Source organism: Eublepharis macularius, chromosome 10 (genome assembly GCF_028583425.1).
Source record: "Eublepharis macularius isolate TG4126 chromosome 10, MPM_Emac_v1.0, whole genome shotgun sequence".
NCBI classification, from domain to species: Eukaryota; Metazoa; Chordata; class Lepidosauria; order Squamata; family Eublepharidae; genus Eublepharis; species Eublepharis macularius.
In genome coordinates, this window is record NC_072799.1 from 24,013,091 (window position 1) to 24,037,688 (window position 24,598).

At 39.7% G+C, this 24,598-nt stretch overlaps 1 protein-coding gene across 1 annotated transcript in view; it reads left to right on the forward strand.

Annotated features, from left to right (window-relative positions):
* The first annotated feature begins 711 nt into the window (after positions 1-711).
* The window catches only part of BMPR1B (bone morphogenetic protein receptor type 1B), a 104,279-nt gene continuing 80,392 nt past the window's right edge, over positions 712-24,598 (forward strand). Inside the window, exon 1 of the mRNA XM_054990042.1 lies at positions 712-902. Coding sequence (XP_054846017.1) covers positions 830-902 — 73 coding nt within the window. The 5' untranslated portion in view covers positions 712-829. The remainder of the gene's footprint in view (positions 903-24,598) is intronic.

Here is a 24,598-nt window from a genome sequence, read left to right on the forward strand (position 1 = left end):
GTTTCATGTATTGAAAGCCCCATGAGGTGAGACTGAGCTGGTTTTGACTTGACGGCACATTTACTTTTATGGCCTAGAAAAAAATCCCCCAGTAAATTATTTGTTTTAATTTATAATTTAATTTATATATATCACATTTTGTCTGAGTCCATAAGATAGAATGAAATGTAAAAGCCGGGGGGGGGTGTGTGTGTGAAGCTCATTATTAGTGCAGTTATTTAACAAATGTAACCTACACGTCTTTCAGTCATTCAGTACATAAACATGAATGGTGAAATGATAAAAGTATTTTTTGGGAGGGGAAAGGGATATTCTGTGTTTTGGCCAGTAATGCCTGGTCAAAAAAAAAGAAAAAGAAAAAGAAAAAGTGCCTCCTGTTATGGAACCTTTAGAATCTGGTGCTTTTGTTTTGTGCATGTGAGTGTGAAAGAGAAGAGGGGAGCTAAAATCTCTTCCTCTCTCACTCACTCTCCGTTTGGCTGCAGCTTCTAAGTTTACACAAATTCCCTGTGTGGGCAGCAATCAGTCCGTGCTCCTGCCTCAGGAATCCAGTCCAGCTTGGGAGTCTTGCTGCCCTTTTGTCGTCCTCCCCACGAGGTGATCAGTTGAAGACTATGTGGTGACAGAACCAGTTTGTAACAGGCTTGCCTTTCACTTTCTCATCTCCAGGCTTTGCTGGCACGACTCATCAGAGGATCTGAGAGAGGCGGGATTAAAAAGGCTGTTAAGTGAAATAAGGAAGGGACAGAGAGAAACAGGAGATTGAAACCACAAGCAAATCAGAGCTGCTGCCGCCGCCGCCGCTATTGCTACTGCTGTTGCATCTGCAATGAACTGGCTAGACGAACCAAACTGGCAACTTCACGTTTCCTTGCTTATGCTCCTCTCCGTGCACACCAGGGGTAAGAAGATAAAATGTTGTGCATTGTGCTTCTGACAGAGCACTGAGCTGAAGGATAGCATCTCACTCCACTGTTGCTCTTAAGGAAGGAAAAGTTTAGGGTGGAGAATTGGAACTTTTAAGAGTTTGCAAGCGACCAAGTGCTTTGTGTGAAAAGATGCAGCAAGTTTGTGTGTGCAACATTATTAGGGAGTGCATTGGAATGGAAAACTTGATTCACAAGCAGATAGATGTGATGCTGGAGGTCTTCACTTAATTCAGCCCACCCCCACCCCCCCTTTCCTCTTTTGGTTCCAGTGCTACTTTATAATTTATTTTACAATCCAGTTCGACTTCATAGTTGCAGCACAGTATCTTTTAAGAAGATTCAAATTTTGGTGACAGGTAATGATTATTCTTAACGCTGATGCAGTTATTTGAGAATATTTTCATAGTGTGTTGTAGTGTGATTATGGAAAGAAGAAACGTAGCAGCGATTTGAAAATTTCTGTCTGTTTCCCCATTTTATAATTCGATTTGACTTTTTTTAAAAAGAAAAGCCGACTTGAATTCAAATGATTACTCAAAGAATATGAGTCAGCATAATTGTGTTTGCTTGCTTAGAGGGACTGAATGGAAAAGTAAATGAAGAAATTAATATATGAACTCTTCAGGCAACAAAGTATGGCACATTTTAAAATGCAGAAATTAGCAGTCAGAGGAAGAAATGCAGGAGATATTTGAACTTGATATAAATAAGTTTTATTGCAATACCTCTCTTGTAACCCTTTATTTGAGGATAATTAATAGAGTAAGCATACTCACTTTTGAGTAAGGTAACTTGGCATTTCTCTGTGTTTCACAAGTGGTAATTTAAAAAAAAGAATTCTGACACAGTTCAGGTCATAGTTTAGTACACTTAAACTTGTTAAAATAATTTGCCTATGTCCTCCTAGTTGTCAATAACAGTAGATGAAGGTAGCAGAGCTGAATTGTACCGCTTCAAAACTCAAGAGGTGTGGGGGGGTCACACAACGTAATGTCTCCCACCACCTAAAAGCATTCACATAGAAAAGCAGCATGTCAGAGAGAAGGCCAGTTTAGGACCCTTTCTCCTAACATCTAGTTTTCTATATGTACACTTTTTATAGAGGTCTTCAGAGGAACGGCAGGATTTGATGGTATTTGAAGAAAGGAGCTTTGACTTCTGAAAGCTTATACCCTGAAAATCTTGTTGGTCTCTAAGGTGCCACTGAACTCAAATCCTGCTATTTTTCATAGGGGAACATTGAATGATCTGCAGTCTGAGGTGGTACAGGCCAGTGACCTGTTTACCACCACCTCTTCTGTTTGTGAAAACTAGGTCTATGTGTTGGGTTGTTCTGTCTCTTTAATAGGCTATATCACCTTTAATGACTTGAAGAAATAGTTTTAGCATACTTGATAATCATTTTGTTCTGAAGCATAACGTGATCTGAGGCAGGGTAGTCAAAGATGCTGAATACTAACACCCTGTGGAAGGCCAGATCAAAACAGAACTTCTCCAACAGGATGTGCTTCCTTGGGGGGGGGGGGAAGGACTATGATGAATTGCGAAGTTCAAGATCTAGAACTTCCAAACTATCTCAACTTTTTACAGAATGAAAATGCAGAATTAGAAGAGAAATAGTGGAGTATTTGGTCAATCTACTGCTCTAAGAGAGAATACCCTTTCTGAAATATTACTGACGGATGCCTATCTAACCTGTCATTATTTGTTAATGAACACTGATCTTATTTTGATTCACAAATATTGGCCTCATGATTGGATAAAATTACATTGTCCTTAAATACAAATATTGCTGATTTAAAAATATATAGAAGTACTGATTTAAAAATACATAGAATGGCTGCACATGAGGGGCTGGACTTGTTGGCCCTAGAGGAACCTTCCAACCTTATGATTCTATGATGCAACAGTTTGCTATATGATTTTACTTGAGTCTTCCTAGAGCCACATTGAAGATGGGTTCTGACTGAGTCAGTATTTTTCACATTCCTGCTTTCCAAGCTTCGTTGTAGAAACTGGTACTCGCCACATAGCCAATTTCTATAGCTTCTTACCAGTTGAGTGCACATTGCTCCATCATGACAGGTGGTGGTATAGTGGCAAATGGTTGTGTATAGTCACCCAATTTGTTTGTCCACCAGTTATATTTATTGGTAAGGATAGCAGAATTTAGGTCTTTATCCTTGGAATTAAGGAGAGAAAAACTTTGCATGTCTGAATCTACTGTGTAGTGTCATCTTTCTGTCATTAGAGTCAACTTTCCTTTGGTGGCTCCAACCACTAAAAATGTGTTTTGATTCACATATAGGGGACTGTTTGAATGACACTTTAACCAGTTCATAACCATTGTATATTTGTAGGCTGCCTCAGTGTGGTTCTAATTTATTGCTTTTAGTTGTTATTTTGTGTTTGTTATTACTTCGTCTGGCCAATGACTAGGGTTGCCAACTTCCAGGTGATGAGTTTAGATCTCCCTGAATTACAGCTGATCTCCAGGCTACAGAGATCAGTTCCCCTGGAGAAAAATGGCTGCTTTTAGAGGGTGGAGTCTGTGGCATTATACCCCACGGAGCTTCCTCCCCTCCTCAAACCAGCCTCCCCAGGTTCCAACCTCCAAATATCCAGGAATTGCCTAACCCTGAACTGGCAACCCTACCAATGACTTTACTGTCTTTGTAAGTGGCTAGAGAAGGTTTGGTAGAGCTGTTACATCATGGCGATACATCCAGGGTCAACCTGGCCTAACTAATGTTCTCTATATTAGAATTGGCAAATTGGAAATATTAATAGATGCTTGAATCTACATATCAGCCTTGTATTATGGCAGTTTTAAAGTCACAACAGTACAATTAGACTAAATGTGAATATCAAAACAGCTACCTTTAGTAATTTTTCTTTCATAACGGGTCAGATGGTAAGAACCACACTGCTAAAAGTTAACTAATAATGCCATTCTGTGCAGGTTTACTCAGAAGTAAGCCCCTCTGTATCCACTGGGGCTTTTACAAGGTAAGCGTGCGTAAGGTTGCACTGTAAATGTGCCTCTTGAGTTTCCAGAATTGCAGAATAGAACCTCTGTGGCACCTACTTTCTTGCTTTTCCATAGGATCTGGTATTGGTTTGAGAAAATCCCGTATCATCGAAACATTATTTTTTGTTTCTTTTACGACTTCCCAGAGCTTTTGCTGGGAAATAAGCCATAGTGCAGAGCTGCTTCCAAGTTAAGTATGGTATGGATCATATTCTGTGTGAAAATTTGGGGATGCGAGTTGCAGGTGCTTGTTTTTTAATCTCCAAGGATCTATTAGGGGGGGGGGGAATCCCTCTGTTACCATGGAAGTTTAGGAATAGCTTTGGAAAAATTAAAATAGGTTTAAAACAGTTTTTTTTTGTGTGTACGTGTATATTCATATTCTACCACCAGATGCTAGGCTGCTTCTCCCACCTTAAAGACAGATTCTTAATGGTTTGGCTAACCCTCAAGGGAAACAGATCTGTACTAAGATATGAACATCTGTAAGGGCGTGGAGAGATTTATGCAGGAAACCTGCAGTGGGCTGCTGAAAGACAAACACTGACAATTTTTCTACCCAAAGGACTGGAATTTTGTTGTCTTATTAGGATATTCCAAGTGGGAAACATGAGCAAAAGTAAAACAAATACCAATGGAAGAATACAAAATCAAATCAGAATTAGAAATAAAATCTAATTTAGTATAATAGACACACATATCTGAAGACATTTAGGCCTCATGGATTCGTTCATTGCTTCATTCCCTCACTCACTGATGAGGGCATTAAGGTATTTCCTAGTAAGCTCGAGTTCTCTGACCCTTCATGCATTTATAATCCAAGAGACCACAGTTAACTTATTAACAAGACTCTTATACTTACTTTATTCAAAACGAAGACTTAAAAGTATACCCCGAGATTGTTAAGGTATTCTAAAATGTTAAAAACAGGTATCCCTACAGCAGAAAAATGTCTTGAATGCTTTAGATGCTGTTAATAATTTATTGGGAAATTAGATGCGCTACATGTTTTGAGTTACTCTAAGATAGCATGAGAACCAATCTTTTCAGAAGTAGGGGTGGTAGGGGTATCTTTAAATCTTTTCTTCAATATGGGGGACTCATTGGGGGATTCCACTAGCGGTTGTAATTGCATGCTTATATCCAGTGATGGCAAGTAGAAATATAAACAGATTTCATGCACTTCTGCTTCTGTTGGATCTTTGGCATTTTGCTTCCTACATCTTATAGTGCCCAGAAATTGCTTGCACAGCATCTTGCATAAGTGGAAAAATGACACAGGATGTGACATGTTTAACTTAGTGCTAGGGGATAGAGTGGGTTTTTCACACTTCCACTCGGGGCAGATTGGCCATTAAAGCCATCAGTGGATCAGTAGCCCTGAAGGGCTGCCCCCTTCTGGGGCCACCCCAACCCCAAACAAGGGACAGCTGCCATCATGAGTGAGCAGATGGGCACAAGCTGTTACAAGTGAGTGGGTGGGTGAGCAGTTGCAACTGTGAACAGACAGGTGGGTGCAAGCAGCCTCCTATACCAGATAGCAGCCCCAGGCCTGTGGGAACCTGCTCTTCCTCTCCCCCCTTGATTGGGCAGGGTGACACTGGAGGGAATAGCCCTTTTCAGAACCATTTTTCCCTCCTAGACTGCTGCTTCTTCCAGTTGTACAATGACTTTAGCACACAGAGAAATCTTCCAGCAGGTCCAAGCTAGGAAAGTCCATTAGTGATGGGGGAATACAAGCTTCATTTACTAGTGCTGAATGTTCTTCTAGCAGGAACCAGCAAAATTCTTGATGACTTTTTCTTGTCACCAGAAAGAATTTTGAAACATTATGAAGCATATATTAGAGAAAGTTGGGTAGGAAAGAGATACCTGGAAGTCAGATAGATGGTTCTTCAGAATACAACAGCCATTGGGTTATAATAAATCATTGGCTGGGGAAATAGATTTGCCCTATTTTTTTAGCATTTTCACAGCTCACAGATGAGTTGGATGTGGAGGTGGAGAATCTGCTTCCTGAATTTACAAATGATATGAAATGGGAAAGAGTCACTAAAACTTACATTCTTCTTACATTGGCACTTTCTCCATGTTAAAACAAACAAAATTGAATGTAATGAGGCTTAAATCCAATGTGCTGATTTAAAAAGGAGCTATGAATTATAGTAGTCAGTATCCTCTATGTCACTTAGCAATGTGACGCTCTTATGAAAAACAAATATCTCATTATGGCAAGAATAATAAGGATAACATGAAAACTGATAGTTTCATTGAGTTTGTTGTAGTTCGTCAAAAAGGTTCTTTTGGTGAGGGTATCTTCCTGACTTTTCAGTATTCTTTATATATTTCAAATACCTTCAAATGATAGTTTCAGGTGGGTTGCCATGTATGTAGTGGTAGTACAGATTTTGAGTCTAGTACTACCTTAAACACCAACATAAAGTCTGACTCATAAAACCTTATACTCTGGAATTTTTTTGTTGATCTTTTAAGGTGCTACTACTGTCACATGATTAACTGATAAACTATGTGGTAACTAAAAAGTGTACACTGGGACAAAATTTTCCAACTTCGCATTTATGCCAAGGAGACCTAGTTTGGTCGTAAGAGTCTGGAAAAGAAATCTTACTGAAGCTTTCTGAAATAGATTACTGGAGTAGTAACCTTATGGAAGAAGTCTGAGACTTCAGCTTTTCTTACCAGTTAGTAACCTGTGCAGAAGAATGAGGTGGTGGAAGGACCTGTATTGGTTTTGATGTTGCAGTTTTAATGTACATCAGGGCTTTTTTTCTGGGAAAAAAGGTGGTGGAACTCAGGACCGCACAATGATGTCACTTTGGGTCAGCTGGAGCAAGGTGGGAGTTTTTTAAAGTTTAAATCGCCCTCGGCAAAAATGGTCACATGGCTGGTGGCCCCGCCTCCTGATCTCCAGACAGAGGGGAGTTTAGAGCGCCCTCTGTGCCACTCCAGTGGCACGGAGGGCAATCTAAACTCCCCTCTGTCTGGAGATCAGGGGGCGGGGCTACCAGCCATGTGACCATTTTCAAGAGGTGGCGGAACTCTGTTCCACCGTGTTCCTGCTGAAAAAAAGCCCTGATGTACATTATTCACAAACTCTAGAAATAGATAATAGAGTAAATCAGGTCTAGCTTTTAGTAACATCTCATTTTAATGTGGTTCTTGACTCTATGCTCTCTTCAGTATCTGAACATGTAAACAAACACCAACATCCATTATCCTTTGAACATGTAATCAAAACAGATGTACGTGAGTTCACCCTCTTCTGTTACCTGAAGAGACTTAACTGCTTTGTGGATAGCTCTGTTAAGATGCTAGATGTTTTGGAGGGGGGATCAACTGTCTTCCAAGTGGTGTTTTTTATTATTGGATTAGTTTCAGTTCCTTCACATCTCACTCTTGCTCATTTGAGTTTAGCCCATGTTCAAGAAGCCAATAATGGTAAAATTATTTTACAGAGAGATGATACTAAGCTAGAGTTTGGAATTGAATCCAGGATTTTAGCATTGCGGAAAGGTACTTGATTTGTGTGCCCTGTTTTTTAAGCAAGCAAAACTGTCCTTGGAGAGCCCTGTGCTTCTCTCTCCACTACACCCCAGTCCTCACTTTTTGTACTTACGTTAGAACTAGGAACAATGTAGACCTAAATATATATCTGGTAACCATGAAAACCTTTGTTTTGTTGCTTATGCCAGTTATTGAGATAGAAACAAACCTAGTGGATTTAAAGCAACTGCAAAACGCTTACCACGTGACCCACCAGAAAGGTTTGTTTACTTCAAAAATCTAATCCTAACTTGCCCACTCATCTTGCTTATTACTTTTGGACTGCGTGGAGGTAAAAAAACACTTTAAGCAGAGCAAGCAACGGTTCTTCTTGGCTTTGCCTAAGAGAACTCAGTGGGAATCATTAAGAACTGAACTTGCTGTTCATTATGTGCAGAATCCTGGTCTTTATTCTCTTCCTTGGGCCCATCCAAATGTTATGAAAACACAGATCTGACAAAACGTTCAATAATATATTCACTTTCTTTTTAAAATAGTGTCTTTATGATTCATTCTTGTTGTTTCTTTGAATTTGTATACAATTATGCTCTTAATGTTTGTAAATCCAAATCAGAAGATCAGGCTGTATAAGATAAGTTCCCCAGAAGATGTATATTTTGCACAGTAGATACATCATTCCGTTTTGTGTTAAATAATATTTTTAATGTAAAATGATCCCATGTACCATATGGCAAAATACAGGAAATGACAATGGTTAGGGAAGGCACAGGTGTCAAATGCATAACTGTGGTGTGTTTAAGACTGAGGACCTTGAAATGGTAGTCCCCCGGAAGACAAAGGGATTATTTCTTGGAGTTATTGATTTACAGACTGTAGTTGGAAGGTTTTATGCTATATCTATTATATGGAGTTCTTGGCTGCTATCTTCTAGTTATGTTAACGTTCAGCAAACACAATTTGTGTGCAGCATCACAGATGCTTGAAACATAATCTCTTCTGTCCTTTACCTGAGGGGAAATGACAGAAACTCAACATCATTTTCCATCTTCCTCTTTGTTATGAAACAGGTATAATATTCCAAAGCTAGCTTCCATACTCAATGGTATGATTTCTCTCCTGTTGCTTTAAATTCAAGCTCTCTGTATTAAGAGCATGAGAAGAGTCTTTCCAGATCTGAATAAAGGTCCAGTATCTTTTTTCTCCCCATAATGTTCAACCAGCTGTATTGCATGAAGTCCTGAAGCAGTTCAAAAGGCAACAGCTCTTGCACCCAGCAATTCCTATTCAGAGGTACGCTGCATTGTGGAGGTTTCATGTCCCTAACCAAATTTCTGGATCTCTCTTCTCCAGGATTTTGACTAGACTCCTTTGAAAAGCAATCTAAGAGAATGTTCATCACTGCACCGTGCAGCAATGAATTAATATGTTGTTGTTAATAAAATTTAATGATGGATAATAATAATAGATATTATTATTATTATTTATTAAATGTTTATCATTTAAATTATTACATATTTAACACATCTGGGTATAGTATAATACTAGATCCCAGTTACCTGGTAGAAAGTTGGGCTTATAAATGTTTCAAATGAATAAAGATGGCTTGGTTGCGGTAATAACAACCAAATAAACCCAATGTGTTGCATTTATGAGCAATAAGCAAAATAAAAAGTATGCATAATTTATTTAGAAAGTGTCTGTGCTTGCCTCTCTAGAATTTCTGCTCAAGGTGGCTTGCAAAGTAAAACATCAGAAAATGATTTGCAGTAAGGAAGTGGACTATAAATAACAAATAAATAAATCTGTGGATTTCTAAAATCCATTCATATGGGCTATATTATCCAGTTACTTTTAACCAGTTCAGTTTAATTCGTACATGATATTGGGAGGTTGAAAATTAGATCTTTTTTAAAAGGGTTCTAGAAAAGTCCAGTAAAATATTCTTTGCTCTAATGCTAATTTAGACATTTGCATGTCACTTAGAAAGAATGTACATTAAATGAAAAAACCCAAGCACTTATCTTTATTTTTTTAAGTTGCATTTGTGATCACTTTTTGTATGTGGCATTTACCTTGCATCCTAGAGAGAAAACTGTTTAGAAGGACAATATTGTGATATGTTTTGCATATCTCAAGTAGTGGAGATAATTCTCAGAGGAGTTCTTGTTTCACTGGAACACAAAAGCAGAAGCATTCAGTAGGCTGGTTTAAGTGCTATGCTGCTTCTGCTAGATCTCTATCAGCTAATGATCCTTTCATAAATTGATTCTTACACTTAGTAAAGTGTTGTGTAGGTTTTCTTTCCAGACACAAAACAAGAATTGGCAGGGGGGAATAGTCTTGTTCTTGCCCATAATCTTCTTGTTCATCTGTTATGTGCCAATCTGATTGCATTCATAATCTGTTTATGTTAAACATTACCTAGTTGGGCATCTCTTGCACCAGCAGTGGCCGTTCTTTTTGGCAATGATGCAACAAATCCATTGCAAAGTGTGTGTGTATGCATGCATGCCAGACTGCTATGCGCTACCATACATCTCCCTTTACCTTGGGGGGAGTTTACCTCCAGTCAACAGCACTGAGAAGGCAGGCCTGACTTTGTTATAGCAAGGTTCAAAGTCCACCTGGTATCTGTACAGATGTTCCAAAACTATCTACTTCCTGGGCTGGGCCTCCAGTGGCCACTAGTGACTTGTATTGCAAGTGGGTCACATATGGCTTGTATTCTGGAACCAAAAAAGTCAAAACTGGTGGGTACTAATCTAAGCAGTTTCTACAAGTAGTTCTCCATAGTTTAAAGCTTGGAAACTGGAAACTTGAAAAAAGTATATGCCATATCCCACAGATGTATGGGGGTATTCCTGGAAGTTCAAGTGGTGGGCATGGCCAGGAACTCCTTTTATCAGTTTTGTGTGCCACTTAATATGATGTGACCTTGCCTCTGTTGCCATGGCTTGGTTGCCTCCAGATTAGGCCCTTGTAATGTGCTGTGAGGGGGGAGGGGGAGTATAATAATAATAACATTAATATCATTTGGTTTATATACTGCCCTTCAGGACAGCTTAATGTCCACTCAGAGCGGTTTACAAAGTATGTAATTATAATCCCCACAACAAAACACCCTGTGAGGTGAGTGGGGCTGAGAGAGCTCCAGAGAACTGGAGCTCTCTGGAGCCCAAGGTTACCCAGCTGGCTTCAAGTGGAGAAGTGGGGAATCAAACCCCGTTCTCCAGATTAGAGTCCCGCTCTCTTAACCACTACACCAAACTGGCTTTCATCAAACTGTATCTTTGAAGGCTTTCTAGAAGTAATTGGTTTAGAGTGCAGGAACCTGTCTTTTGTCAGGTATGAGCAGGTAGACACGTGTATCCCCTAAGTAAAAGGTAAAGGTAGTCCCCTGTGCAAGCATTGAGTCATTACTGACCCATGGGGGGGGACGTCACATCATCATGTTTTCTTGGCAGACTTTTGTTATGGGGTAGTTTGCCATTGCCTTCCCCAGTCATTTACACTTTACCCCCAGGAAACTGGGTACTCATTTTACTGACCTCGGAAGGATGGAAGTCTGAGTCAACCTTGAGCCAGCTACCTGAATCCAGTTCCACCAGGATCGAACTCAGGTCATCATGAGCACAGCTTGGGCTGCAGTACTGCAGCTTACCATTCTGCGCCACAAGGCTCTTTAAGTGCTTCAACTTGATTGCCTCTTTGGTCCTGGGTACAGTTCAAGGTGTTGATTTTGGCCTTTGAAGCCTGGAATGCTCTTGGACTGGAATATCTGCAAGTGTATCTACAATTATACTTTTCATGTTGCCTCATTTCTGCAAATTTGGCTTGTGATGAATTTCACCATAACTAGAAGTGTGCCAGAGCAGGACATTTTCACCATTCACCCTGATATTGCTGAATTTCTTCCCTGTGGAAGATTGGTTGGTGGCATTTCTCCTGTCCCATAGAAGACACATTCAGAACTTGCTTTTCAACCTGAGCTCTTAATGTCCCTGAGGACGTGATTGCCATGGTTAAGTGTATTTATAATTTCTGATGCTGTTTACTGAAGTTTTATATTACTTTTAAACTAAAGGTTTTTTTTTCTGATTTTATGTTGCTGGCCTTTTATCTTGGTGGTTCTGCAGAGGATATTTTGGCCATCTTTAACTATGTTGTGGTTTTTAACTTCTATAATAAACCACACTGAGTATTTTTAATATAAAAAGCGGTATTTAAATTTAAATAAATGGATGTTGCTTTTTTCCAATATGAACCAAACTATGAATTCAAATCAAACCTTTTTTATCCAAAGTATCTACTTTTATTAGTCTTTAAACACTTTCATAGTTAACCAGTAGTTTGTTGTGTGAATTAGGGCAGTGTTTCTCAAGGTTGCATTCTGTATGTGGATGTTGAACTGTCCAAGAACTTGGGATGCAGTATGTTGTTCAAAACTGTGTTACGCCTAGCTTGTGCATTAAGCGAGTCAGTGCGGAGTTCAGCCTGGTTGCTTAATAGGAAGCCTTGAACGATGCCTCTATAAGTTCACCATGTGTACCATTGATATCCAATATTGTATTTGCCTTTAAAGAAATGTTTTCTTTGGGACAGATAGTGGAGGTTAGAAATCAAGAAGTTGAAAGCTCACAAAAATGGTACAGAATGTCATTATGGTGGGGGTGAGGGGATGGAATAGCGTTACCTATTAGCAGACACCTTTAGCCAAGCCACAGTTGGTAGAGACCGTTCAGCTCTTTCTAATAGTTTGGGAATTGAAAGGCGATGCTGTCCTGGAGAAATCTGTAAACCTTCTAGGCAAGCGGCTTTTCCTAAAGCCTAGGCAAGGACTCTGAGTGTGCTGGGCTTGTAGTCTAGCGATGATAATCTCAGAGACAAAGTAACTGATTAGATTTGTTTGCTGTATACTCCCTTCAAATTTGGTTTTCATAAATATTTCAACTTTCTTCTGCTTCATAGAGTCTATCAAGGCTGTGTATTGAGGAAACATCTAATATTTGGCACAGTCAGCTGTAAGTGGCTATTCATGAATGTTTCTGTTTCTTTCCAACAGTAGAGTTGCTATTTGTTGTCTGGTTGACATGGCAAGAATTGTATGAAATACTACAAAAGAGACTGGCTATAGCTGCTAATGGCTTCAGTATGGCTATCTAATTAAACAAGCATCTTATCTGTAAGGCCAATAGATTCAAGAAATGGCTTCTACCTTCATTTAACCATTTATTGCTGAATAGCTGCTTCACTGCCCTTTTGGCGTGAATTTATACAATTGGAGGAGGCTTGATGGTAATTTCATAATCTTCAGACTCTGTATCCCAACTGCCTAGTCTGTAGGTCGGAGCCAACCAGCTCTTGGCCAGTTCCCCTCCTTGTTATACCCCACTCCCACATACCTTTTGTTCATGGAGGTCCCATGACCTTCAACTTAGCCTTTTTGGTTGACTGCTTCTTCCTTTTATCATCAGTGAAAAAGCTGGTTGGATCCAACGCCACATTGTGTAACAAGCACCTTCAGTAACTAAGATTGTTCGATGCAGGTTTGGGGAAAATCAGGTTGGCCTGAATAATTTGGCATTTGGGTACATTTCAAATTCAGTTCTAGGAGCTGATTTTTCTTAGTTCCTTGCAAATACTGCTGCATATAAACTTTATATGGGCATCTTTCTGTGCACATTAGCAGAAACTATATTTTCCTATTCATATATTATTTAAATTCCCACATTATAATGTGAATTCTTTCAGCTGCACTTCTCTTTGCTTCCCTCCTTTCCAGTAAACAATATGTAGATTCTTCTCCAATTGCCTAGTTTGGCTTCTAGGGAAGTGTTGAAAACATACTATAGGCGTGTTTTTGAATACATGGCATTTTTCTCCGCAAACAAATTGTCACAATGTAGGCTGTGATCCTAAGGACCAGGGCTTTTTTTTCAGCTGGAACGCAGTGGAATGGAGTTCTGGAACCTCTTGAAAATGGTCACTTGGCTGGTGGCCCCACCCTGATCTCCAGACAGAGGGGAGTTTAGATTGCCTTCCTCACCGCTGGAGTGGCAGGGAGGGCAATCTAAACTCCCCTCTGTCTGGAGGTCAGGGAGTGGGGCCACCAGCCATGTGACCATTTTTGTTGAGGGCGATTTAAACTTTTTAAAACTCCCCCCTTGTTCCAGCTGACCCAAAGTGATGTCATTGGCCCTGAGCCCTGCAAAGGACACTTTCATGGGACTAAGCCCCACTGAATAATGTTCTTCCACATAGTCCTGTTTGGAATTGCTCCCACGATAATGTAAAGATTTCTTTCTTTCCTTTCCACGTGAGGCATTTTCTTCTCTTCTTAGAGTACATCTTAGCCTGGGGTTTGGAGGAAAGTGCATTTGGCTTTGTGGCTAAGATTTTAAGCCTCATGTTCAATACTTACAGGATTTTAAAGAGCTGGTTAAAGATGTGGTACAAATGGTGCAGCGGTTTTGTCTTTACAAGGTGATTAGAGAAAATGACAACATTTGTGTTTCACTTATGGCTCGCCACCCTTCATGATTGCTGGGGTGTGTGTATTTTTAAAACATTGTGGTTTCAAATGTATTGCCATCAATGTGAGATGTAATTAAAGTAAATCAATAAAGAGGAGAGAACAAATCCTTTTTATTACCATCTCTTTAATTGATGAAATGCCCTCAAGCAGCACTAGTTTATTGCATCCAGCTGTTGTTTATTTGAGGGTGTTTGTATTATGCCCATTTGAACATTGCTGCAAAAGAACAGAAGTTTGGTTTTTAACTTACAACTTGGCATCTTGGAAATTCCAGCTATTCTTTTAAAAAGAGAAATGCATTTCTAGCCTTCGTGACTGCAGAGAAAAACTTGAAAAATACAGAAGTGTTATCTGCTCATTTCTTATTGGAAAACATACATTGTTAAGAGCATAAGACAAACTCTGCTGGATTGGACTGGTCCATCTCATCCAGCATCCCTTTTCACATAGTAGCCAACCGGTTTCCCTAGAGGGCCAACAAACAGGGCTTAGAGAGGTCAAGCTCTTTCTTGATGTTGCCTCCTAGCACTGGGCTTTAGAGATTTCCTGCCACGGAATGTGCAGGTTCCCTTTACTTGCAGCGGCTAGTAGCTATTGATTGGCCTACATGAATTTGTCTAATCCCCTTTAAAACCATCTATGAGTGAGGCCAGGAAATTGTTCAAGGGACATACTATTGGGTCTGTTCAGGCTGTACTTTGATCATGGCTATGCCCAAAGAAAATCTTTGTGGCAGCAAAAAGTGAACAAATGAAACAGGAAGTACCTGTGTGAGAGACAGAGCAGAGCAAACTACCCCAGCCATGCCAGAACCAGTGGAAGAGCTGTTCTGAAACAACCAATTACAATTGGGTGATGGGAATGAACGAGTGAAGATTTTGACAACTAGGTTGGAAGTTGGCTGTCAGAAATGATAAGAGGGAGAGGAGAGTTTGGTGAAGAGTTAACTTTAACAAGAGATTGGATTATGGGCAGTATAGGAGAAACTGTCTTAGAAGTGAGAGAATAACCAAATTTCTGGGCCGATTCCAGATGGCCAGAAATTGCGGTTTTTCTGCGGAAATAATCGCTTACCGGCCACGCGTTCACTTTCGTCTCCATCCGCTTTGTCTCGCAGCGTGCCGTGCCGTCCCGCTTCCGGATGTTCGCACGGCCAACTGAGGTACCCGGGATTGGTTGTTTCCTCCCCGTCACAGTTGACGTCGGGGGGCTTCATTGGTTCGCATTTCGTTTTTTTTTTAAATTTTTTTACGTGTTTTGCGCAAATGTGCAATCGTGCAGGTATGCGAATATGCAGCGTCGACTTTTGTGCACTTTTGTGCATTTGTGCGCATTTGCACAGTTCGATGTGCGCAAACGTGCGACTGCGCAAATGGCGCCCGGTTTTTTAAAAAAAATTAAGGGAATATTGTGGCCGGCCGGCCGGCAAAGAAAGGAGGGAAAGGGGAGGGCCTCTCCGCGGCGACGAAGCATCCAGAAGTGTGCAAACCCGCAATACCGCGTTCACACCGTCCGCTTATAGAGCGCAACTGAGCGCCATGGACCACAGGTAAGCCGGGATGGGAAATTGCGGGTTTTTACGAGTGAGGTCGCTGAAAAAGCGAAAGCACTCGCTCTATTTGTGCCCATCTGGAATCGGCCCTGGTTGCTGTAGATTTAATTGTAATGTTTCAACCAGGCTGTAACACAGATAACAAGCCTACCTAGGAAATGTTTTTCCTTGGACATGTACTGTTTAACACTGGACAACTCCTGTCTTCTTGTTATCATCAGTATATTTAATTATCAGCATGGCCAAATCTGATGATACTTAAATCTGGAGATTGGAGCAAGGACAGGACAGAAAAGATATTTCTACAACCTTTAAAAATGCTCAAGGTTTGCCGTAAAGCCTGAAAAAAATATATTCAGCACTCCAGCCTTGCCTTCTGTCAAATAAAGGCAGGGCGAGGTGGCAGGACCTTTTCCATGGCTGTTTGGAGGAGGACTCATTGGGGCCAAGCCCAGCAGCTACTGAGTGACTTGTATGACGCACTCAGACCTGGCTGCTTGCTACTGTTCAGCAGGAGCTATCCCATGAAAACCAGTGTGGTGTGGTGGTTATTTACATCATTTATACCTCACCATTCTCCACAAGCAGTGGCAGGCAAGGACAGCTGCCAGTGGAAGGCCTCCCAATGCTGACCATTAGCATTGCCAGCTTTACAAATGAAGACAAACTATTTGCACTATTTATTTCAGCTGTTGAATGGATAGTTGAGAAGAGAGCACATGACAAACACCTCCTAAACCTGTCACTTTCCCAAGCCCAGCACTCCATGTAGTTGCTTACCCTGAAATCTGGGGAGGAGATACATATACAACATGGGTATTAATATATCTCCATGCAAAACAAAGTAAGGATTCTTGAATACTCTGTGATTTGGTTTAGAGTTATAAGTTTTCACAACTTTAAAGTGTTTGAATTTCGGTTAAGTTTAATCCATTGATTTTGTCAGTGATATATTGCATTCTTTATTTGCCTGCTTCATGGGGGGGGGGATTTAAAATGGTTTGGATATAATGATTCATCAGTGGAAGTTCATGGATCTTTACCACATTGCCCTTCCCCAGCAGTCCTTTTTGACCATGAAAGTTACTTCCTTCCGTCTTGGACTTGTGTGGACTAATAGGCTCAGAGGATGGAAAAGGGATGAAATTGTTGTTCTGCCTGTAGTGTCAGTGGAACTAGTGGAAGAAGTTCAGGGCATGGGGCTTGCCCTTTGTACCAACTTTTCCAGGTTGGAAAATACTGCTTGGGGAGAAGAATCCTTGCAACAATAAATTGTAAATGGTTGTATTCAATTACTGCAGATTTGTCCTGCTCCCTGCTGCCTGCTGCAGATCTTTGACATCATGGTATCCACCAGAAAGAACACTTTGGGCAGCGAGATGTGAGAAAATCTCATTCTGCTGATGGCAGTGCCTTCTGTTAGTGGAGATCTGCAGGATCCAAGCTGTACACAACAGAATATTGATTAATAATTATCCTTATAATAATATTGCTACAGTTCTTTGTCTTTAGGATCACATATTTAATATTTATTCTTCTGTATACCGCCTTTCTCATTACCTGTAGATTGGTTAGCAAGACCTGGAAGAACTGAGCCTCATCTGAAGTCCTCCTACTGCTAAAGCTAAGTCCACCTTAGTAGGGCTCACGTTTTTCAGACATGGAAGCACTCCTAGGGAAGAAAGACAACTGATCTGATTGAGTTTAAAACAAAATGGAAACCTTAAAAGCTCCAAGTCCTCCACATCAATCACGCAGGTGATTTGGTTGAAGTAAACTTTATTAGAGATCCATCAGGTTCAATGTACTCAGACAGTGAAATTGGCAGAAGTGACGTGTAGAGGAAAAGCATGGTTAGTTATAGAGTAAAGTCCCACCCCCCAGGTTAGTAGCCCATTGAAATTTCTGGCGCGAACGCTAGAGACAAAAAATATCAAAATTTAAACTGTGATATGCAACAATAGCAAGTGAGGAATGAATTCATCCTTGTTCTCATGGCAGATACGATTCAGTCTAGCTGCATCTGGCTCCAAGGCTGTCGGCTAAAGAAATGAAAGTGTTTAGCTTCAAAGGAGAGATAATACAGAGAGCTTCTAAACAACAAACATTGAAAGGCACTCAGAAGTCAGAACTCTTCACAGTGTCAGAGGATTACTGGGCAGCATATAATACACCCATGGCATGTATTGCAGGCATGCATACATGACATCTTCTATGGTTTAAATGCTATGTATAAATTCCCTCCTGTAAACTGCCTTGAATACATTTTTGCAGAAAGGTAGGGTATTTCCTAGATAAATATATAGAAATGATTTGCTTCTTTCCAAAAAGTTGGATAGCCCCTCTCAATTTCAGGTTCTGATGATTTCTCCTCAAGTCTTCAAGTCCAATAGCAAGGTTTTTTATACTACACATCAAAACTTAAACTCATGAGCAAAGTGACAATGGGTGATTTCCAAGCACTTGGCATTTCTTCTTATTTGTAATAAGCCATCCTTCATAAAATTCAAATCTGAGCCTGATCTATATTTCCACATCAATTAATCTAAGCCCGCAGAGCAAAATCAACTGTCTACTGTCCATTTGGTCCGCTGATGGCTCCTTTTCAAAGGACGGGTACAAGTATATGACATTTTTCACTTTCCCCCATTCTATTTTATCTTATTAGAGACTTCCGAAGTTATACATATGAGATAATAAGCATTCCTGTCTGTAATTCCATCACATTTTGGAACAGATGCTGGTTCTGTAGAGATGGAAGTTGGATGTGTTCCACATAAAAACCAAATGTTTACTTCTATTATAGAAGACAGTTTCTGACATTGATATATGGTGAATATTTGAAGAAGTTTTATTTTTCTCATTGCAAGGAAAAATGGGTAGCAAGAAATTGTATTCAGCTTGTAAGTCTTATCCACACAGTACTGTTAACCTTGTAAATCAGGAAGAAGCTCCTACTCTGAGCTCTTTAAAAAAAAAATCCCATTTCTGTATGTGTATTTTGAAACAAAGTGTGGGAGTCCCATGGTATAAAGCAGTTTGAGGTTGTGTCATATAAAGAACATAGAGTAAGATATCTAAGCAAATGAAAATCTTTTGTTGGAACTGTCATGTTAGACGATTTCCATGAATCAGGATCATCAAAATACCAGGTTAGAATTCAGTACCTTTGCAAAGTACTCCAAAAGATTTCTGCAGACTTGACTTTTTAGGATTGTCATTTTATACATGTACCACAGTGAAACTCAAGGAATTTCTTTCAGGTAGCATTTTCTTTTGTTGCTGCTTCTTATTCCATGTGTGAAAAAGCATTTTTCATTTCTCGGAGTGGAAAAGTCATTATTTATTTATTTGTGCTATTTATAGTCTGCCTTTCTCACTGAGTCTTAAGGCGGATTACGCAGTGTGAGTCTGTACAGTCAATATCAAAGCCATTTCAGTAAACATGTAACGGGAGCTAAAGGAATTCTGGAACAGAGTATAAGCAATTCTATAACTGACATATTAAATAACATAGAAACTATCCAACATAGGAACTTATAGTAGTGAAGTCTATGGTCCCTCAATATTTATATCAATAATAGTAAAATCTACAGTCTGTCCTTATCCATTTATTGATGGGTTCCCTATCCCGTTACTGATGGATCTCTCTGAGACCACTTCCTTACAGTTCAGCCTTCCTATCTGAGTACAAAGCCCTCTTGAATAATTCAGTTTTGCATCATTTGTGAAGGCCAGGAGAGTGGGATCTTTCCTAACCTCCTCAGGTAGACCATTCCCTAAAATGGGGGCAGCAACAGAGAATGCTCGTGTACAGGCAGCTGTTGATTTTGCCCATGTGCAGGTGACACCTGTAGAAGCCCTTTTCAGATGAGCAGTGCTTCCATGGTGGAATATGAGAAAGATGGTCACGTAGATACGATGGACCAAGGCTATGAAGAGCTTTGTAGCTGATAGCCAATACCTTGAATTTGGCTCAGTAATTCATAGGTAGAGAAGAAGCTCTTTGCTGTTGCTAGGATGGGATATTTAGTCTGTCTGTAATGCAATGCCTTTCTTCAACTTAACATTTTTACTAATCAAGATGAATGGTATTGAAATGCAGTGTTTTTCAGTAAGAATTCAAAGATTCAGTAAGAGGGATTCAAAGGGGGTTGGGTACTCTGTCCATCAGTGTATGTGAACTTTCTTTAACCACCATAAGATGGATCTGATGATACTGTAACAAAGGAATATTAGATCCAAGATTTGCTTCTAATTGAAATAATGTGGAATTTGTCTTTTGTGACTTTTGTAATATTGTGTAATTTATAAACCCCTTTTCTCTCCATTCCTTAAATGTATTGTGGGCATTTCCTGGGGGAAACCACCTCTGTCCAAGAAAGGCTTGGGCCGGAGAAACGTCTGGTGCCAATGTCTTTCTAAATTTATTCCATATAGTTAAGGTTAATGACAAATAGGGATTAGATATTACCTTTTTTGGTCTATCACTAGGCTTATTCCATAGTACTTCCTTTTAAAAGGGAGGGGAAATGTAGGATTGTTCTATGTAATCCCAATACTTATTAGTGTCTTTTGTTGTATAAATCAAAATATTTTTGATTTGTGCTGCATTGAAATACATGCTTAAATTGAGAAGACCTAACCCTCCTAATTAATATATATATATATATATATATATTATTACATTAACTAACAATACAAAGGGAAAGAAGGGGGGCAGGGGAAGGAAAGAAAAAAAAACAGCAACATATAACAACACTACACTACAAATAATGCTTTCCCTTCATACTGCCATTATTAAAAAATTAGAACTTTGTAAGATATTGATGGAGTGGTTGACCTTGCAAAATACAGATTACAATCCAAATTAAGTCTCCCCCCCCCGGGCCTCGGACGCAGTTCTCTCTGAGCAGCTGCAACCGCAGTGCTCGTTCCCTGCCCCCCCCTTCAGACTTCAAATCCTTTTCTTCTTGCTTGGTGTCTTGCTGAAATTCTTGTTTTTTGTCCTCAAAATCCCTTAGTTGATCTTCTGATGTTATCTTGTAAGCTTGATCTTTGTAACTAAACCAGATACCTTCCGGAAATAGCCATTTATACTTTATTCCAATTGAAATAAATTTCCCTCTAAGCACAGCTTTAAAGGCATCCCATACCAGATCATGGGTCACTCTACAGTCTTTGTTTAAATCAAAATAGGTATCAATTTCTTTGGATAATGCAGAACAAATGCCTTGGTTTAGTAACAAAAGTTTGTTTATTGACCAAGTCTCTTCCCATCTGATATAATGAGACATGACACAGACAAGTGATCTGATCAATTTCTGCTACTTATGTCAGATGAATAAACTTGAGGTAACAAGTAGAGATGGGCACGAACTGAAATATGAACCAAAATTCATCACGAACCTGGCCGGTTTGTGGTACGTGAACCTGCGGTTCGTCAGAGCTCATTTCTGACGAACCGGGATGAACTTTAGGCTTGTTTGGTTCGTTTTCGGTTCATCACTGCAGACAGCCTGGTGCCGATAAATCAGTTTCCTAGGCAACCGAAGATGAGCTTTCTGCAGTAGAGGTGTGCACCCAGCTGCTTTTCAGCTGATGGGAGGGGGATCCCCATGAGCTAAAAAAAGTGGCCACGTTTGAAAGGAGCAACAGTTCTCTTGTCTGCAAGAAAAGTGTTGCTGAAAAGTATGTATATTCCTTGGTGCCTGGATTAAGAGCTCTTCAAACATCAAATTGAAAGAATCTAATAATTCCTTTAGCTTTGATATCTCCCCTTTTTTCTCTTTGAGTTGATTTTTTTTGTGAGTTTTGTCTAAAGATAAGTCAATTATATGATTTAAATCTCCTCCAATAAGGGCATGTCCTTTCTGGAAATGGGTAAGTTTCTCTAACGTGATTTTAGGAAGCTGAGTTGATCTATGTTTGGCGCATAAATTGATGCTATAGTTAAAGGGGAGCCATCAAAATCACCTCTAACAAAAAGGTATCTACCTTTTGGATCTATTAAGGCTTCTACATTGTGGAATGGTGTATTTTTTGCTGTAAGTATTGCTACCTCTCTTGCCTTTGAGGTCCTGGAGAGCCAGTTTGGTATAGTGGGTAAGAGCGCGGGAGTATAATCCGGAGAGCTGAGTTAGATTCCCCACTCCTCCACTTGAAGCCAGCTGGGTGACCTTGGGCTAGTCACAGCTCTCTGGTGCTCTCTCAGCCCCACCTACCTCATAGGGTGCTTGTTGTGCGGATAATAATGACATACTTTATAAACTGCTCTGAGTGGTCATTAAGTTGTCCTGAAGGGTGGTATATAAATCAAATGTTGTTGTTGTTGTTATTCCAGGGGCTTGTAAAGAAAAAGAAAACCAGTTTGTCTTTCTTAACTTGATTTCTGTAATGTGTTTCCTGTAAAAACACAAAATGAGGGCATGCTCATTTGAGATTCTCCTACATTTTATTGGGTTGTTAAGCTCTCGGCAGTTCCAAGTTACTGCTTTCCAAGGTGTTGTCATGATGTTTGTTATTGTAATTTCTCTCTTCTTTTAAAATTGTACTCTTTACTTCTGACAGTGCTTTACAAACTAACAGTTTAACAATTATCAACTCTAATAACTTCAGTGTTTACTTTTAACCTTCATTTCCCCATTCTTTCTTCTAGAACAAGTGCCATATGATAGCTTTGGTAGGCAAGATACTAGCCATGCATTGCCTTTTTCTATTTTAGAACTCTTTTGAGTGTTCAAAAGACGCATTGTTTGCATGTTGTGGGCAGGGTTGCAAGGCCCAAGGTGAGTTGTTATCAAACTTGTACACAGAAGTCCACGTTTAATCTTATAAAAAGTAATGTTCTCAAATTTTTCATAATTGTGCCATTTGGAGAATGGCAGGCAGCCAGTAAAGCACTGAATAGTTGTTTCAGTCCATCCCCTTGTCTGTCTCACTAACAATGTGTGCTGGTTTTTGTCTTGTAGACATTACACAGTCCTCTGTCAAGGGAACTTACAGTTATATTTAGACGTGCAATAAATTAACCTTGGAGAAGGCCCAAACCATTCAGCTATATTTCTTTGTGCAGCAAGACATATATTTCATGCATAGAGTTTTGGATAAAGTGTTTTCTCTGTAGCATTAGAATAGTATTAGAATAGCATTCTGTATTCAAGTTTAATATAACAGATGTAGATACAATGCAAAGCCATGGTTTATTTTAACTATGGTTAATTTTGAATTCAGCTCAAGAATGATTACTCAGTTCATGCTTTGCCCCAACAAATGTTGGGTTTTCCATCATTCTGTAGCTGTGGGGGGCAGTAGTGAGATACAAGCCAGGATTAAACCAGGATGCCTGCGTTGAAAGCATAATTAAGACTAACTCTGGTTAATTATCCAACTTCAAACAATGGTTTCAGGTTCCAACTTGATGGATCCTTATTAACCACAGTTAGTGGACTGGCCTGTGGTCAGATTATCACACTAATTACAGTTTAATGAAACCATGGTTTTGTGTGGTATCTGAGATGTCATATTGGTGTGTGTGAATGGAGCATCCTAAATTCAAATTCGTGCTTCAGCTACTGAACTTACTGTGTGACATTGGACTAGAGGGGGCACAAACTGAAATACGAACCAAAATTCGTCATGAACCAGGCCAGTTCGTGGTTCACAAACCGGCAGTTTGTCAGAACCTATTTCTGATGAACCGCCACGAACTTTAGGCTGGTTAGTTTGGTTCATTTTTTGGTTTGTCACTGCAGACAGCCTGGTGCCGATCAATCAATTTCCTAGGTAACCGGGGTGGAGGGCTTTCTGCAGCCTTAGAAGTGAACTTCTGCTGGAAGTGATGTTTTTATGAACCAAACGAACCGGTTGATGGACTGGGGCAAGTTTGTGAAAGTTCATGGTTTGTGAAATGCGATGAACTATGAACTGCACAGTTCAGTATTTTCCTGGTTCGTGCCCATCTCTACATTGGACCGATCAAATTTCTCAACCTAGCAGAGAAGATAAAATGATGTATTGTGAACAGAGACTATGTTGCCTTGATATCCATGAAATTATAAAATATAGTAGTGTTTAGTTGTATACTTTTAGTGTACGACTACACACTCCTTTTACTAAAAGTACGATTCCTTTTAGTGTATGACTACTATAAGTATACAGTATATAGTAGTAGTTCTTCTAAATTCATAGTAGTGTTTAGAAATACACTTCTTCAGACAAGAATGCTTACTTTCTCTTGGAACAGTAAGATTTGAGTCCAATTGCACCTTAGAGACCAACAAGACACCCTAACAACCTTGTTCATCTCTGACATGCCACTGGACTCAAATCCTGCTGTTGTACTGCAGACCAATACAGCTACCTATCTGGAACTTTCTCTTGGAAGAATTTATTTATCCATTTACTTGATTTATACTCCACCTTTCTCCACAATGAGTACCTAAAATGGCTTATGTTATTCTTATCTCCTCCATTTTATCCTCACAACAACGTTGTAAGATAGGTTAGACTGTGAGTGTATGATTGGTCTAGTCACCTAGCAAGCTTCCATGGCAAATTAGTATTTGAAACAAAGTCTCCTGAATCTTAATCTGATGCTCTAACTAGTACACCACATTGGCTTTCAATCTGCTTGTCAAATTCCTTTCTTTTCCAGTCCAATTGGTTGAGATAGCTGTTTGCTGCTCTATGCATAAAGTTTAGGAAAATATTTCAAATATTGTTAAAAGGGTGCCAAATTTAATTTGTTATAAAGTATATAGTGGTTTCTTTTCAGTATTTTCAGCTATATGCTTTGCCATCCTGCAGAGAGTGGCCCAACTAAGTGCTAATGGATAAGGATATTGAACGTATTATTCACCTTAAGTGGCTGGATTTACATTATTCCTTGCATATATGTGACCTTTTAAAATAGGATGTTTAACACTAAGGGGTGAACGCTTATTTTCCTTATAAAATGTGAAGAGGATATCTATTCGCTTTCTCTCCTGACATGGGGGGTGGGCAGTGTATCATGTACAATGAGA